The sequence below is a fragment of the Vigna unguiculata genome, chromosome 6 (assembly GCF_037176805.1).
Source record: "Vigna unguiculata cultivar grain cowpea cultivar isolate G323 ecotype 2 chromosome 6, ASM3717680v1, whole genome shotgun sequence".
NCBI lineage: Eukaryota > Viridiplantae > Streptophyta > Magnoliopsida > Fabales > Fabaceae > Vigna > Vigna unguiculata.
The window spans coordinates 33328981-33347229 of record NC_140797.1 but is presented as its reverse complement, the minus strand read 5'-3'; the positions used below and the strand labels follow the sequence as shown (position 1 = coordinate 33347229).

Genomic DNA, 18249 nt, shown 5'->3' with positions numbered 1-18249 from the left:
CCTTTTTCATATGGTACAATTGCTAATTTCAGTCAATTATTTATTAGTTATCATTTTTTTGAAAATCCGAGAAATTAGTTTCACATTGGTTAAGAAAAATAGCTTTGTGGAATGAAGCTCGATTAGGCCTGGTAACAATATACCCTGCTATTTTACCCCTCATGTTTTATAATAAGTCTCAACAAAACAAATGAAAATCAACGCTAATTAAAAATAAAAAAAAACTACAACATGAATCAATGATGACGTGCTGATTTTGCTCCGAGATAATTCTTTAAATATTCAATAAATTAACATCCCACAATCAGAATTCTTGTGTATTTGATTTTCATGACTCTTATTCAGTTAGTAGATAAGTGTGATGAAAAAGTGCATTAAGTTGTAGGCTAAGCTTTATTTTCAATATTATTGCAATGGAAGAAGCAACTAAGTTTTTCCATTTTTAGTGGGTAATGTCAGAGATAGCTGACGAATAACTTTCTTTAATCTTTTTAATTGATTTTGCACCAATTTGTAATGATGTCTCTGGATTCGTCTTCCACCATTCTTCTAACCGGAGTTGGAACTGAGAGGGAGTTGGAAAAAAATGGAAAAAAAGACCAAGTTGAATCTCATCTCATTAGAGGCTCACGGGTAAATTGAATGTTCAGTTCCTAAAATTTATTAATTTTGTAATCTTATTCAATTTGTCTAAACCATGTTTCTTAGGGTTCGAATAGAAGGTACTCTATTTGATAACTATGTTGAACAACTTGAAATTGCTGAAAATCAGCATATGGCTATTGGTATACAATTTTGCAAAGTCAAGGTCTTTTAAGGTACATGGTTTGTCCATTATTTATTTTCGTCATTCATAATTTCTTTATTTTGGAATTTATCATTACTTTACATTTTATTATTATTAAATTAAATATCTTTTATATGTTTTATATAGATAAGGTCCATCTTCAGAATTGCATGGATTCTACCGAGATAATTTATAACATCAACTCTCAAGAGACCTCAGAACAAATTCTAAGTCAATTGTCTTGAATAATCTAAACACAGCTTTGGAGATGAGTTTCTTGAACTGTCCCCTAGAAACACCATAGAAGGGTTAAAAGATTTGTAGGACGGTATGATATCTACAAAACTGTTTGTGTGTGTAAAAAGCCGTGTATTCCAGAATAATTTTCTGTGAAAAATGTAACAAACACGTCATTAAGGTTAGTTTCATACTAGCCACAACTATCTCTGCCCTGCTTTTTTAAATGCAATGTTATATGCTCTTTTGATTACATTCGACTGCTCTTTCTGATTATGTCTCTATTCAGGTATAAAATAAAAGTTTGAGTCATGGATGAAACAACTTTTCTACTATTGGACAGAGATGCATCACTTCACAGAGATGCATCATCACTATGGTTATTCAAAACTGCATTATATATACTGATGATATAGTTATTCAAAAACTGCATTGTATTTATCATTCAAATTTACAATGTCTATTTTATTCTTTTTTAACTATTTCTAATTGTTATATTCGAAAATAACCTTGTGCATTCTAAAATAATCTTGTGGTAAAAATACTAGTAATAATGATGAAACAGTGTACGACAGAATTTTGTTTTCTTCTGCAGTTGTGATTAGGTGTCATTGTTAAGTAATATGACAGAACCATGTTATAACTATTAACCTGTTTATCACTACAGGTTTAACATGAAATTTACTAGTAAAAATAGGAAACGGTTAGTTTTATATTAGCAGCTTGTAATACACCTTTCTCATATAAGATGATTTCTTGAGTGTGAATCTACTGATCTGAGATTATCGCAACTAAATCAGTGATCTTAAGTTATTATAGTGATGAAGTTGCATTAAATGGTTGAGTTTTGCCGTTAATGCTTGTTCTACCCAATTACAACATGATTACTTTCATCGAAGGATACATGTAGTTTCTACAACTTGCTACTCTTGACGCATCCTATTCACTTTAAAACAGTATAAAAGAATATGTGAACTAAAGATGAGTGTCTCATACTAAAAGTGACAATACGATCAGCAATGTGTTATGAAAGAGAATGTGTTAAGATACTCAATAAACTGGCTCAAATCATTATTAATATATATCAAGAAAATGTTGCTACCAAGTTCTGGGTAAAACCTTTTCTAAAAAAAAAAATAAAGGGCATTGTTTTCTAACTCGCCCTTGTTACAATGTATCTCACCCCTATATCTAAAAGTGTCCATAAAGCTACAATGAAGCCAAAAGAAAGGTGCATATGCTATACACCTTAACCTTATCTTAATGATGCAAAAGAAAAAAAAAGAAAGCAATATACCCTTTATGAGATGTAGGAATCATGCTTGGTTGTGTACAGTTTTCTTGGACTTGGGGTATGCAAGTACTGATCCCTGCTTGGTTAACCCTTCAACGATAAAAGAAAGAACCCCCAGAGTAAGGCAGTTCTGTAGAAGTGATTGGGGTGTACCTGAAGAATCGTGAGGACGAGTCTTAATAACACATACACACACACTGAGACTATTACAGTTGGAAACTTATCTAACATACAAACATGCTTTTCAATGAAAGAGAAAAACTAGAAGAGGCATTTTGTTTTATTGAGATAAATGCAATCAAAATAGGCAGAGATTAATCTGACCTTTTATCCTTAATCAAGTTAATAAACTTTTCAAGTAAAGGTTGACAATTCATCAATTATTGGAAAAAAGGATACCAGGAAAACTTGTAGCAAGACCAGCACAACATCCAGCTAGCCCAGCATTAATGGCTGCAGATGCAAAAGTAATCACATTATCAGTGAACAACATTGTACTGGCAAGGATTTTGAAGTAAGCTCATACTGTATTTGACAGAATTAAAAGTTTGTTTCACCAAAGCACACCTCTTGGGTGAAGGAACGTGTTCTGTTGGTATTTTTTGAAGCACTCTTCCACGTAGCGATTGAATATTATCATATCATAATTCCTTTTATCATGTTCTTCTATGTCATTTTAACAAACACTTTACCTCCAACTATCTAGTCTATCAGTTTTCAACTAACCTCTAACTTAGTCATTTGGAATTTTGCCGAAATAGGATAAATATTTTATATCATCATCCTTTCCTCTAAGTCTTCCCAAGATGCAGACAGCCAAACTATCAACTCCAGATAAAATTGCAAATGTCTATTGAAAAGAAGAAGAAAAAAAATAGGCGTTCATAAAGTAAAAAGCCAGACAGAAAAATTAACAACATTGATGTGTGAGTGTGATATACCTTAGCATTAGACCCTGCTTCAATAAAGGATCCTTTAAAGCCTTTCTTCTTGATCAATCCAGCACCTGAAACAGACCAATTGAAAGCATCCTTGAGCATTAATACAAACATTCACCAACTATTAAACTCTAAGAATTTCAGTCTCATGATCATAACCCTCTGCCATAGAAATTTAGTTCGAAAGTTGATTTCTCTGGCTACTTGGTAGGAAAATATATTATAGATTCACAAGTTTAAATGACGTGAAGTCCAAATTAGAGAGAGGACCGTAGCCGAAAAGGGAGCCAGCGAAAGCACCACAAGCGGAGTTGGCGGCGGAGAGAAGAAGGCAAACGGTGGGAGACGGAGCAGAGGAACCTTTGGCAGGATTCGGAACAGAGTTCACATCAATTTCTGAATTAACTGTTGCATTCGATGCCATCACTTTTTGACTATTCATGATGGGATGACCCTGCTCTTCACTTCAATTTTTTCAACACTAACATCACCTCTTTCACCAATTAATGAACTAATCAATGTTGTTATTCGCTTAATCCCAGAAAATTTAAAATATTTAGGAACACATGGATGAAGGTTCTTCTCTCATTATTAACGTAATGTAATTTTCATTGTTATTAACGATAATCAAATTATTTTAATACGAAAACAAAGTTCTGAAACCGATTGATTCAATAAACTTGCAATTTCTGTGCAAGAGTGGCTTTGTCCAGTGTCGTATTTCACAGACAACAAATTTTCTTCTACTTTAGAAATACCGTACTTTTTTTATTATTATTTTACCATTATATAAATTTATGTATGAAACAATTTTTTTCTTTTCGTTATCTTTTACCTTTTCTTTTACTTTAGAAATACAAAAATCTACCTTTTTCTTATTATTATTTGACCCTTTTATGAATTTAAGTATTAAACAATCTTTTCCTCGTGGGAACTATAAATCCCTAACTGATTTTATTTTGTTTTAGGGGACGTGAGAACCGATTCTCGAGAATCGAATCTGGGCGCTGGTGACCTCTGAGAATAGATTCTTCAGCGATGGATTGCAGAGAATCGATTCCCGTGGCCACTGAACTGAATGGAGAACAGATTCTCCTTGTTATGTAATCGATTCTCGGGTACGTTTCAGTGAAGGAGAATAAATACTCGTGCTTTTGTGTTGTGTTGGTGTCACTGTTTTTGTCTGTGTTGTCTTGTAGGTGGTGCATTCCTCTGGAGATCTCGTCGCGGTGGTGGTGCTGAGTTGGTGAGGTGGCTGGTCGTGGTGGTGTGCTGTTGTCGTTGGTGGTCTGCTCCGGTCTGCTCGTGTCGGTGCTTTGGGGATCGTGGTGGTTCACCTTCACTCTGTTTAGGTTTAGATCTTCAAGAGGTAAGTAATAAAGTTTAGCATACTTTGTATATACATGTGTGCTATGAGATTTAATTTATTTATTATGGAAAATAATTTAGGTTTGTGTGTTATAGGTTTAATTTAAGTTTTTGGTTTATTTTAGGGTTTATTGATTATGTTTAAATACAGGAAAGTATTTATAACTTTTAATTTGAAAAGATTTTTACTTTATCATAGTTAAATTTATAGAATTTTAATTAGAAAGAATTTTAATGGCCTTTATTTGGAGTTTGAAAGAATTTGGGGTTTAGCATAAAAATCATATTAAGTATAAAATATTGAGTTTTTAATTTTCTAAAAATTATAAATTAATTAGTTAAATAGAATTATGTGTAATAATATTCACCATTTATCGTTTATGAAAGATGAGCATATCTGATAAAGGTTTTTCACATGGCATAAGAATGAGATATTTCATATATTTGGATGATGGATGTAACTTTTCAGGATAGCACTAAAGGCTTATCAAAACTCAATTTTTATCAATTCTTAGCTCTATTATCCTTGTTTATAAAATGTAAAACTCAATTTTATTCATTCTTTAATTCAAAAATGTTGTTCAATAGTTTATAAACAATAAAGATCCAAATGTTTTTACAATAACATAAATAGAAACTCTCCCAACAAAAGGTCTCTACTACAACTCATAGTTGGGCATGTGTCTTTTCTTCTGTCTAGATGTATAGTATTGTAATATTTTAAGTACATGTACATGTGACACTTATAGTGAATTTTATTTCACTTTTTATCATTTCCTATAGTAACTTCATTTAAATTATTGTTAAATTGATTTATATTTTCATTTGTTTAAATTGTGGTAGCAATGACTTCATCTTTATCAACTAAAAGACAGAGAACTGGAAATCAAAGAAGAGAAAAAGCTTTGGCCATTGAACCTGCACTTCCTACCAGAAGGCTACCCTCAATCGAAGAAGTTTTAAACCAAACACGGTTTTTTGGCGAGCATGATCAGATGATTGAGTATGGGAAGGCATTTTACAAGAGGAAAATCCTGACACCAAAGATAATGAATTTTCCTTTCTTTGCACAATCAGGTTTGTACTTTCACCATCATCTTCAATTTCAAGGTTTGGAGGAATTTGTATGTATGGAATGTCCATACTTTGAAGATCTCATAAGGGTATTTTATTCCAACCTGAGAGTGGAAGAAAATGGTTACCTCTACACAGAGGTTAACAAGACAAAGATTAAAATGAAACCTTCTGATTGGTTGACCATAGCTCATCTGAAGTATCAAGGTCAACGACTCTCATTTCCAAACATACCTGAAGACTTACCCTACAACCGTGACATGGCATTTGGTGCCATGATCAGACCAGAGTTTCAGGGTCAAAATATGAGGACTGTAGGAGCTATGAATGTTAATGACAGACTTCTGCATTACGTGTTGGTGCATATCTTGAGTCCTCGTGCTACCAATTTTGCAAAAATAATGCACGAAGACATTTTTATGCTATGGGTTATGAAAAATAACGTTTTGGTTAATTGGCCTCATCACATCATGCAACATATGATAAAATGTAAGGACAATAAAATGCCTCTTCCGTATGGTATTTTGATTACCCAGATCATGGGTTATTATGGCGTCGATTTAACTATCGATTCATCTACCACACTGGGTTGGACTCATTACTTTGGTACAAAATCGTTGAAAAAATTAAATATTGTTAATGTGAATGGTGTGTGGCAACATGGTGGGGTTAATGAGGATGATGAACAAGAACCTGAAGGAGAAGATGTTGAGCATGAAGACTCATCCGTACCTGAACGCCATGTTGAAGACAATAGAGCAGAACCTCCGATCCAGCATGATGCTGAAATGCTTTCACAAATTTGGGGAGGTATTCAACATCTGCAAGAAGGATTAGCTAATTTGAATTCAACTGTCACCAGAGGTTTTGATAGGGTCACTGAAAGAATTAACCGTTTAGAAGAAAGATTTGACACCTTTCAAGACTCTTTCAAATAAATGATGTTATTCTTTTTATTTTATTTCGACTATTGTAATTGAAGTATATTTTTCGATCTTATGTTCGTATACATTCGGTTAAATCAATTTCGTATATTTTTTTCTTAACATTTTTACAATTATTACAATCTATAGCAATTGATTTTATGAAAATCCATAATTAACATTCTATTTAACATTAATTATATCGATTAAAACATTTCATTCAATTAATCATGCATATTTTTATTTAATTGTTGTTTTAACAAAGCACTCTATATTTTAATTAACTAAATTATCAATTTTCTTATTAATAATTTAATTTAAATTATTTTTATCAATTTAAATATACCTTTAACAAATTATTCACTAAAATGAACTTCAAAAATAATCACTATTTTTTTATTTAATCAAATTACTCATAATTTATTTTGACGTGATTTGTAGTAATCATGTTTTTGTTTAAAATTAATGTCATCAATTACAAATTTCTCATTTTACGTAATAACTCACATTTCAATTTAACAAAATTATACTAATTAGTTTAATTTTATACCCAGTAAAATTTGTAATCTTCTAATTTAATTTATTAAAATATTCTTTTATCTACCAAAAGATATCAAACCATTCACAATTTTTTTCTTTAGTTTTTTCACTTTCAATTTTCTTTTCTTAAAACAAACAACAAGAGTTACTACTTGTAAAACCCTAGAAAATAACGTTTTAAAAGTGACAGTGGTTTAAAAATAGTGAGACTCGATTATTTTAATATTAAAAGGTTTTAGTATAAATAGAATTGTTACAAACGAGTTTCATTATTTTAAAACACACCATCTCTCTAGAAACCACTTTTCTAGAGTTATCTGACTTCTCTCTAGAGGTTCTGTCTCTTTGGTCGTCTGATTGAAGAACCGAGACCGTAGGATTGATCCTCTCGGCGAGCTCTTCAAATTGGACCGATCAGTTTCTTCGTTCGCGTAAGTTGAGTTCCCACTCTCTTTTTTAGTATTTTCTGTTTTCTGTTGCATGCAAGTCATTTTCCTGCTTGCATGCGACGTTTTAATCATCAGTATGAGTCTCTGCTGATCAGTGATCATAATGGTATGTCTTGATCGTTCTTGTGATATTTCTATGTGTAGATAGAGCATCCTGTGGAGTTAGAGGTGTTGACGTTTTTAAGACGTTGACGTTTATAAAGTTGTCTAAACAAGATAACAGGTAAGGGAAACTAACTGTTTTTCTTGAATTTCGTATAGAAATCATTCTGATGACTTTGAATTGCATGATTGAGTGTTGTATGAGTGCTTGAATTGTGTAATTGAATGTATGATTGGATTGTGCTAGATTTATGGACTGTTGCATGTGAGAACAGATTGGGAATCTGGTATTTTCGCCTAAGCGAGCAGCTCTCGCCTGAGCGAAAACATCAAAAACTCATCCCCTGTCTCTGCGCGAGATCTCGCTTAGGCGAGTCAATCTCGCTTAAGCGAGAGTCACTCTCGTCTAAGCGAGACAACTTAGCCTGAGCTAGAATTCGCCCAGAGTTTGGGTTGTTCTCTGTTTCGAGCCTCGCTCAGGCGAGAATGACTCGCCTCAGCGAGAGAGCCCTTTTGCATGGGTGAGACCTTCCAGCTTAGGCGAGAACCCCTGCAGCTGAGTGTTATTCCCTTGTTTCTAATGGATGAAGCTATGTTTAAATGTTAAAATATGAACTTAGTTATGATATGTGTAGTGAAATTGCATGAAGTTGGAATATGAGAAGATGTGGTTAAATTAGGATTTTAAGGGAATTCTAAGAGGAATGTTTTAGTGTATGTAAGGACATAAGGACTCAGTTTTGGTTGGTATCCTGACGCTCCAATAACCATTAAGCCTCATGTAGAGCATAATGGATTATGTCGGGAGGAGTAGCAGGAGGTCCTAGTCTGTGGACCTGATTCAGTCACAGACGCGAAGGGGACTTACCTTGGGAGTGGTTGGGTGATAACCCCTTGTGTCCAAACTCTGCAGAGTTTGGGAACCGTCACAAGTGCATGCCACCAAGAGATCCGATGTCGCTTACATAATTCGGATATTGAGTCTAGAGTAATATATTTGTACTATGTTTGTGGTGGCCTATGTGATTCTAGTAAAAATGAGAAAGACTGCATGGTTTGTTTATAATTGAATTGCATGATTTTTGTTATCAAATTAGCTTACCCTTGCTTTCTGTGTGTCTGTCTCGTGTTGTATTTTTTTTTTTGCGATGATCACGTATTCGGTGGGAGCAGATGTGGTTACAGTGTCAAAGGCACTTCTGGAGGATGAAGAGCCATCATTTTAGTGTTAAGAAGGAGGTTTCCAGTGGGAGCTTTAGCAGTGGTCAATTTAAGTATATAGTTTATTAGTTTAGTTTAAGTGTATAAATGATATATTTTTATAGTCATATCTTTTGTAAGACTGTATTAATATATTGTGTACACTGGATCATCTGTTTTGGAACTATGATGAAACTCCCTATTTTTATTTTAAGCTGTTGAAATTGGGATGTTACATTTATGGTATCAGAGCAGTTCGTCCTTAGGATGACCTGAGGGTTGTGGGTTTGTCATGTCTTGTTTGTGTTAGAGTTCGAGTTTAGTAGAGTTTGTCTTTGAAACCGAAAGTATTAAGAACAGAAAACGTCTTGATAAAGTAATGAGGGTGCACACTCATGACTAGATCAAAGATTGTTTTACTTTCTTAATTCTAATGGTTTTAGGAAAGAAGAGTGATAGACAAAAAGTTTTGGCTATCAATAGTATATAGGTTTGTTGCACCTTTGTGGTTTGCGTTTATTGTTTATAGTGATAAAGGAATGCAGATTCAAGGTCAACTTGACCTGCTTACCTTTGTGAGGGTTGGATGTAGTTTTTTAGATAACTTTCTGCCTCAAGGATATAGGTTTGTTGTATGAAGTAGATCGATGAGCGAGAAAAGTTATGCTTTGGGTTAGTATATTGGATAAAGATGTAAAAATTCAGCATTAATGTTTAGACTAAGCAAGCTTCAAGGGTAGGCTCACGAGATCGAATATTAATAGTTTCTCAAAAGGAGTTGGGTTCAGAGGCTAGAAATATGGAAGATATCAATGTATGCCAGCGCAACAACGTTTGAGAGAATAAACTTTGTTCTACATTCTAGCAATGTTGATGTTCAAAGATAAGCAAATACAAGCAATGTTAGAAGTTGTGTCATTGGATATAGTCATATCGCCATATCTAATGCTTTCTTGGATTGGTGAAAAAGAAGTAATTGGCAGATCCTAGGTTGTAGGAAACGGTAAGATTATTTGGCATCGAACAAGCTAAGAAAGATAAAGATCTTGAAGTGTAAAAAGACGAAAAATCTCTAGTGGGAGCTTAAGACAGAGCAGAGTTTGCAGATCAGTTAGATAAGGTGATGTTTCCTAAGTAGAAAAATAATATGTGCATGAGAATGAAGTGGAATAAAGGTTTCATATTAGGTTCAATAATCAGAAGGAGATGTTGGGATCTTTTTAGTAGATAATAGGATGTTTCAAGGAAAAGTAGTTCATGAGTATAAACTTTGACATTGGGATGAGGTAGAGAAATTCAAGTGTGGGAAGAAGAAGCGAACCGTTAAGTTCGATCTTGTGGGAAAGATAAAAGCTAGAGAAGGCAGAGTACCGTAAATAATGAAAGGAGAAGAAAAATCTTAAGTAGTTGAAATTGTGTCTACGATAGTTGGTGTTGGAGTTGTTAATGCAAATTATCAAATTCAAAAGGTGGTGTTTGGGATATGAGTTTTGGTTTCGCTCGTGATCATAAAACCTTGGTATCGTCAATATGGTAAATGAGTTATGGTTAACTGCAAGGAGGAGTTGGAGTTTGATTTGGAGTTTGAGTTGATAGTTTTTCTTCTTTGGTGGACAAGTGAAGATTTCTTGGATGTGTGGTATGCTTCGGGGTGATCAAAGGATTCAAATTCAAAGTCAACTTGAATTACTTCCTTTACAAGATTTGGTCGAGAGCATAAATCTCAAGGGTGACTTGGTTGTTTTCCAAGCTCATTCAGGTGGAATGTGGTATCATAGGAAGTGATGTTCCTTGTTTCAAGAAGGTGAGTAAATGGTTGTGCATCAAGTATGGAACAAGTTGAAAAGTGAAGACAGAGTGTTACCGGTATGAGTGTTTATCTAGTAAAGGCCTGCGAAGAACATATGCAAGGGATCTTAGTGGTGAAACAGTTTTAGTTATGTTATGAAGCAGATGTTGGAACAATCACCGACAAGCGGTGGGGTTCATTGTGACATTGATATCTAAACGTAACCAGTGTCAATAGTTTTGCATTGGATGATTTTGCTAAAAGTGTGGATTCAAGACAACAGGTGGAGAAGTCCTTAGAAAAGCAATGGTTTAATCGTAGTGTGTCATCATGAGTAATCCAGTCTAACAAAGTTTGGAAAGAGAAGTAATTATATGTTAAGATCTACGACTGTAAGTGGTTAAGATGAGTGGGAAAAATTTTAAGGGAAAGGAAGTTCTAAGAGTGAGTTTAAGTAAGGTTTTTCAAGAAAGTTGTTATCAAGGTTTCGCAACAAGTTTCTCAAGTGTGAAGAGAGTCGTCAAGACGTTGAGGAAGAACATGATCGACGCTTCAATGATGATTATTCTTTGCAGTCTATTGTGGCTAAACACATCAGGTGTGAAAATGGTTGTTGATCAGAGTGACGCAGCGGAATAATGGTGGGGTATACTTATCAATAGTGGGAATACAGGAGACGGGGAAATATCTTACTCATGACCTGGTGGTTGATGTGGTAGTGAGTTCTCTAAAACAGTAGAGGTGTTAGTGTTATGAAGATTTGTTAAAGATGTCTAGTGATCATCAACAACTAGAAGTATGAAGTTGCATAGAGGGGGATGGATAGGAAATGGGAGAGATGAATCGAGCTATGGTTTTGAGTTGTGTTATCACCTTAGAAGCGGAAAAGTACTAGTATGTGTCTTAAGCAGAAAGAGAATTGCAGTGGTTGGTTCAATAATGAAGAGTAAAAATTGGTGGAGAGATGGTTGCAGATTAGTGGTTTAATAAATGCTGAGGAAGTGTCAAAATTTGGTGTCGTTGTTGCCGCAAGTGAAGGGTCTAGTCTGGAAGTGGGATAACATTGTTATAAACTTTGCTGCTCTGGTCAAAGTCAGTATGAGAAGCATGATGTCATACAGATGGTGGTGGATAGGGTGGTCAAGAATGTTATAAAGTTGTGTGTGATCAAGTCAGATGAGTGGTACCTCAAAGAAGAAACTAGATAATGGGAATTGATAACAATCACGTTTTAGGTTGAGATCGGTTGCAAATCTTTAAATTTTGGTAAACACCTACCAGAAGTATTGGAGAACATATGGAAGGTGAGTCGGCATATCAGACATAAGTGGGTTGGTTAGGTGTAAAGGACCATTCAATTTTTAAGGTGCAAGGTGGAGGGTTGCTTTGAGAGTAGTGACTAATCCAATCTACACTGTTAAACATATATCGCTTAGCATAGAGGCAAATTTTTCAGTAAGTTTAGGTGTTGCAATCGTTAAGTTAGTCATGTCTAGGTGGTTGTTGTAGAGAACATGAGGAGAGCATGGTTTTCTTTCTATCTGACGAGTGAATTTTCGGGGACGAAATTTTTTCTTGTTGGGGAGAATGTAAAACCCTAGAAAATGGCGTTTTAAAAGTGATAGTGGTTTAAAAATAGTGAGACTCGATTATTTTAATATTAAAAGGTTTTAGTATAAATAGAATTGTTATAAACGAGTTTCATTATTTTAAAACACACCATCTCTCTAGAAACCACTTTTCTAGAGTTCTCTGACTTCTCTCTAGAGGTTCTGTCTCTTTGGTCGTCTGATTGAAGAACTGAGACCGTAGGATTGATCCTCTCGGCGAGCTCTTCAAATTTGACCGATCAGTTTCTTCGTTCGCGTAAGTTGAGTTCCCACTCTCTTTTTTAGTCTTTTCTGTTTTCAGTTGCATGCAAGTCATCTTCCGCTTGCATGCGACGTTTTAATCATCAGTATGAGTCTCTGCTGATCAGTGATCATAACGGTATGTCCTGATCGTTCTTGTGATGTTTCTATGTGTAAATAGAGCATCCTGTGGAGTTAGAGGTGTTGACGTTTTTAAGGCATTGACGTTTATAAAGATGTCTAAACAAGATAACATGTAAGGGAAGCTAACTGTTTTTCTTAAATTTTGTATAGAAATCATTCTGATGACTTTGAATTGCATGATTGAGTGTTGTATGAGTGCTTGAACTGTTTAATTGAATGTATGATTGGATTGTGATAGATTTATGGACTGTTGCATGTGAGAACAGATTGGGAATTTGGTATTTTTGCCTAAGCGAGCAGCTCTCGCCTGAGCGAAAACACCAAAAACTCATACCTTGTCTCTGCGCGAGATCCCGCCTAGGCGAGCCAGTCTCGCTTGAGCGAGAGTCACTCTCGTCTAAGTGAAACAACTTAGCTTGAGCGAGAATTCGTCCAGAGTTTGGGTTGTTCTCTGTTTCGAGCCTCGCTCAGGCGAGAATGACTCGCCTAAGCAAGAGAGCCCTTTTGCATGGGCGAGACCTTCCAGCTTGGGCGAGAACCCTGTAGCTAAGTGTTATTCCCTTGTTTCTAATGGATGAAGCTATTTTTAAATGTTAAAATGTGAACTTATTTATGATATGCATGAATTGTTATGACTAGTAATATGTGTGGTGAAATTGCATGAAGTTGGAATATGAGAAGATGTGGTTGAATTAGGATTTCAAGGGAAATTTTAAGAGGAATGTTTTAGTGTATGTAAGGACATAAGGACTCAGTTTTGGTTGGTATCCTGACGCTCCAATAACCATTAAGGCTCATGTAGAGCATGATGGATTATGTCGGGAGGAGTAGTAGGAGGTCCTAGTCTGTGGACCCGATTCAGTCACAGACGCGAAGGAGACTTATCTTGGGAGTGGTTGGGTGATAACCCCTTGTGTCCAAACTCTGCAAAGTTTGGGAACCGTCACAGGTGCACACCACCAAGAGATCTGATGTCGCTTACATAATCTGAATATTGAGTCTAGAGTAATATATTTGTTCTATGTTTGTGGTGGCCTATGTGATTTTGGTAAAAATGAGAAAGACTGCATGGTTTGTTATATAATTGAATTGCATGATTTTCCTTATCAGATTAGCTTACCCTTGCTTTCTATGTGTCTGTCTCGTGTTGTATGTTTTTCTTTTGCGATGATCACCTATTCAGTGGGAGCAGATGTGGTTGCAGTGTCAAAGACACTTCTGGAGGATGAAGAGCCATCGTTTTAGTGTTGAGGAGGAGGTTTCCAGTGGGAGCTTTAGCAGTGGTCAATTTAAGTATATAGTTTATTAGTTTAGTTTAAGTGTATAAATGATATATTTTTATAGTCATATCTTGTAAGATTGTATTAATATATTGTGTACACTGGATTATCTATTTTGGAACTATGATGAAACTTCCTATTTTTATTAGTTTTAAGCTGCTGAAATTGGGATGTTACACTACTCCTTTCTTTAAACTCAAATTCATATTTTTTTTTTTTGGCTTCCACAAATCCACTTCTAAAATCAAACAGAGCCTACCTCACCCACCTACTACGTTAACGAAGGGATACAATAGTCTTTTATTTTCTAAGAAGATTTTTTAGGTATTTAAAGAAAAGAATGTTATTTTACTTTTTGGGAGACAGTTTACTATTATTATTATGTTAACTTCTAAAAGTTTTTAATGTAATTCTTATTTATAGTTTTTTAAAAATATTTTTGTAGTAATATAACATTTATACTTCAGTTCTTAGTATAAAAAGATTATTTCTAAAATTAGGATTGTAAGTTAAGATTTTTGAAATGTTAGATATAATAACTTATAATTCGAATTAAATGAAAACATGTATAACTTTCTTTGTCCAAATATCTGAATATCTTAAACATAAGACAATCCGGTGGGTATTGCTATACTATTCACATTTTTATCCAAAAGAGTTACAATACGATTTTCTTCTTTTCTTTTTCATCTATTAACAAACCTATACATTTGTCTTTCCTTATAATTTCTAACATTCATCAAGTTAGCTCTTACTTTCTTTCATATAATTTAAATATTATAGTTATCAAATATATATATCCATCGTTTGGTTGAGTTGAAAAGGTTCACCTAAATAAGTCAAATCAATTTAAATTTTCTCAGTCACTTCTCTACAGGTGTACTTAAAAATTAATCAATCAAAAAGGATCAAAACGAAATAAAATGTGTCAGAAACAAATAAGTTGCGCAGCTATTACTTAGGCATCTTGAGCTAAATTATAACAAGCACTAAAACTATAAAATTAGTATCGGTTAACGTTTCAGTCATCTGGTAGGTGACCAGAGTGAATAGTACATGAGAAGTGCCAAAACATGACATAAGAAATTTTTGAATCTTAGACAAAACAAACTTCCCTTTCATCAACTTATTTTTCAGCGAAATACATATTTGATACCATTATCCACGGATATCTAAAATGAATAACAGAATGAGTGATAAATACAACATTCGTAACATGACTAATGTCAGGTAGCACAGAAATGCCATTATCAGACAAGAAATACATACAGTCCAGTTCACTCTGAAAAAAATACTGAACAACTCATGATAACCAAAATCAAATTCTATGCAGCAGCCAATTTGTGATCCATGTTCTCTAACTTACAAGGAGCTACATCTGTTTCGAGACTTATTCGCCCTCACTCAGTATAGGTACAATGAGTGGTTTCATCTGTGCCAGATATACAATCGCCCACCTAAAAGAACAGAGAAAAGACCATGATTGAGCCTATGACAAAGAAGACATGATTTGGTATTTATAAAAGCTATAATTACAACTCAACCAAACACAAACAGAAAATAGCTTACTGAAAGATCAATCGAGATAGGATTCAATATGAGTAAATAGGAAACTTGGGAATGAGCTGTGAACTAAAAGTCATACCCCAAACTCCACAAAAAAAAAAAAAAAAAAACAAACAAAACAATTGAACATACAGTTACTCATGTTCATCATATTTTATCACAAAATGAGGAACAGAAATACAAATAAATAAGTACATAACTATTTATAGTTTCCTCTTGTAAAATCACACATTTAAGATGTGCATATATAAGAATGGAAATGAGTTGGTATACCGACGAAAAAGAGAAACTTGGCAGCATATTTACAGTTGGAGACATTTTAAGTTACTATTATCACATTTGGGTGGCATGGCAGGCTTCTTTTTCACTAATAAAACTAATGGCCTTTTATATATAATAGAATAAAGGCATTCATGCTTATATATGATCAGGTACAATCACTTATGCTACCATCACAGAATTCGGTTACTCTGCTTCAATTACTACTCTTCATAGGAAGGTTGCTATTTCTTCCACTCCGGTATTTAGACATTAAAGACCAAAATTCACATGCAATACGCCAGTATCATGGTCTAATAATCAATAAATGGCAGCCTGAGTGGAGTCATCTACGTGGGGTAAAAGACATAGGTTTTTTTTTTTTCTATTCTAATCAATGAATTCCTTGACAGGAGAAATGAAGACATCGTACACAAATTCTACACACTCTAGTTCAACGATTAACTTAATATAAATAAAAGAAGCATGCCATCAAACAATACTTACATCATCCAGCAGCAAATTGTCGCAGTAATTACCAAAGTTAGGTGAAATCTGCAACAGAATAAGAGATTAGACACAGGTAGATAAGAACAATTCACACATTACTCAGAACAGCAATGGAAAATAGTGCAACAATGAATATTCATTAGATTTGTAAGCGTGGGAATGCATGTGAGTCTGTATAAATTCTTCAGAGCTAGTTCAAGTCGCCAAATAAATCTGAATATGTAGCATTTATAAAACACAAAAGGTGGCAATAAATAGTTGATAACCATATCAAGTTGTCAAGTACTCAGCATGTTTCTTTTCACGTTCTCACACTTTTCTAAAGCAACTGATCGTGAAAGGGTTAAAAGATTGGATTGATTTTCAATGGCGCTTCTAACAGAAAAACAAACAAACAAGAATAAGAACGATAATAGTTTATAAGGTGTTGAACAAGTATCAAGCACTGTCATTACCAAGACAGCAACCACACTGTCATACTCTTGACTTCTTTACATGGAAAGAAATTCCATAAAATCAATTAACATCCAGGAATACTTTTTATTTTCCAAAATACTGGCCAACTCATCCTTCCCAAGTGAATCAGTAACGCCTCACTATAAATACAACAGCAACAACAACAAAACCGTATGCCAGGTCTGAGTATAAATACCTTTATTTAATTTTGAGGAAGACAACCTTAATCTAAGTTCATTTCCCTAAATCTTAGCAAGTATTTAAAGCAGCAGCAGGATTCACAACAACAGAAAGCGGTAAAACACATTTCTCCAAACAATCCATAAATTAATCAGATCAAAATCCCACTAATTGCACTACAACAACTAAACGAAAACTAACGATGAGATAATCCACTCACACAACGTAACCAAATCACGAAATCCAATTCAGAGACACATCGTACTATATACTCCAATTGAGTGAAGAACCTCTAAATTCCTCGAACGCTAACCACTCTCGAGATTGCTAGGGTACCGCAATCGATATATTGAGAACTTAAAACAGAATGGAGAGAGAAAGGGAAAAGGAGCGTACAGATTGGTAGAAGGTCCTCTGTTGCAGCAGATTCTGGTGCAGAGGCTCGCGATGATTCCGATCACTGCGAAGATCAGCGTCGTCACCAGGAAACCCATGTCGAGTCGTTCCCTTTCCAGATCCCGAGCAGAGAAAACGAATTCCTAGCGCGAATTGAAAAAGAGAATGAAATAAAATGTGAATAATTGATGGATGGATTGATTGATTTTGGAGCGAAGGCGAATTGAACCCTACTATTTGGGGGCGTTTGGAAGCCGAGAAAATGGTGGAAAATGAAAGAAAGTGAAAATAGGAAAAGAGAAAAAACAATTGAATAATGATAGTTTGTTATGTTACCTCTGAACTCTTTGAAGCAGAGATCTCACGGTGCTGTGATTCGATCACCTTCGCATATAGTGTGTGATGCGTCGTCGATTTTCTGCTTCAGAATGAATTGGGCTTCAGCCCACATAGGCCCCAAACTCGGCCTAATATTCGTTTTTGTCTTTACAAAAATACTTATAAGTAATTTATTAACCATTTAATTCCTATGTAATTTTTCAATTTAATCATTGTTAAAGAATTTCATAATAAAATATCGAAAGGGTGTTTGTATTACCTTCCATTCTTTTGGGAATAAGTTTTTCAAAATCCAAAATATTCTCAGAAGGTAATCCAATTTCAAGATATAAAGTTTACAACTACTTAAAAAGTTTAGCCATAGCACAACGAAAAATTGACTGTAAATTTAATCTTTGATGAAAAAGTGTATATATATATATATATATATATATATATATATATATAAACAATGTTTAGGTATTTAAACATTGGGGTATTTATAATATTAACCTTATGTGAATAAAAAAATTCAAATCTTAGAAAAACTAAAATAAAATAAATCTGAATTGTTTGCATTTTAAATTTGG

At 34.3% G+C, this 18249-nt stretch overlaps 3 protein-coding genes across 7 annotated transcripts; 1 reads left to right on the top strand and 2 right to left on the bottom strand.

The window, feature by feature from the left end:
- Nucleotides 1-2088: 2088 nt before the first annotated feature.
- On the bottom strand, nt 2089-3931 carry LOC114189133 (mitochondrial import inner membrane translocase subunit TIM22-3-like). Of its 2 annotated transcripts, XR_014995648.1 has the most exons (5): nt 3527-3931; nt 3260-3324; nt 3045-3168; nt 2718-2771; nt 2089-2471 (listed from the first exon to the last, which is right to left on the bottom strand). XR_014995648.1 is itself a non-coding variant. In XM_085674392.1 (4 exons), the coding sequence occupies exons 1-3, from the start codon at nt 3696-3698 to the stop codon at nt 2754-2756; spliced, it is 255 nt and encodes an 84-aa protein (XP_085530518.1). In that variant the 5' UTR covers nt 3699-3914; the 3' UTR covers nt 2089-2471; nt 2718-2753. The 2 variants fall into 2 exon arrangements, 1 of the variants encoding a protein (XP_085530518.1); XM_085674392.1 differs by lacking the exon at nt 3045-3168 and having other exon boundaries at nt 3527-3914.
- Nucleotides 3932-4196: 265 nt separating this feature from the next.
- On the top strand, nt 4197-6654 carry LOC114187530 (uncharacterized). Of its 2 annotated transcripts, none has more exons than XM_028075800.2 (3): nt 4197-4374; nt 4456-4625; nt 5496-6654. In XM_028075800.2, the coding sequence occupies exon 3, from the start codon at nt 5620-5622 to the stop codon at nt 6634-6636; it is 1017 nt and encodes a 338-aa protein (XP_027931601.2). In that variant the 5' UTR covers nt 4197-4374; nt 4456-4625; nt 5496-5619; the 3' UTR covers nt 6637-6654. The 2 variants fall into 2 exon arrangements, with proteins under 2 accessions (XP_027931601.2, XP_027931599.1); XM_028075798.2 differs by having other exon boundaries at nt 5468-6654.
- An 8417-nt stretch (nt 6655-15071) lies between these two features.
- Nucleotides 15072-17822, bottom strand: LOC114186866 (ATPase, V0 complex, subunit E). Of its 3 annotated transcripts, none has more exons than XM_028074909.2 (4): nt 17678-17822; nt 17342-17484; nt 16307-16354; nt 15072-15432 (listed from the first exon to the last, which is right to left on the bottom strand). In XM_028074909.2, the coding sequence occupies exons 2-4, from the start codon at nt 17437-17439 to the stop codon at nt 15366-15368; spliced, it is 213 nt and encodes a 70-aa protein (XP_027930710.1). In that variant the 5' UTR covers nt 17440-17484; nt 17678-17822; the 3' UTR covers nt 15072-15365. The 3 variants fall into 3 exon arrangements, with proteins under 3 accessions (XP_027930710.1, XP_027930711.1, XP_085530489.1); XM_028074910.2 differs by lacking the exon at nt 17678-17822 and adding an exon at nt 17576-17671; XM_085674363.1 differs by lacking the exon at nt 17678-17822 and having other exon boundaries at nt 17342-17646.
- Nucleotides 17823-18249: the final 427 nt, after the last annotated feature.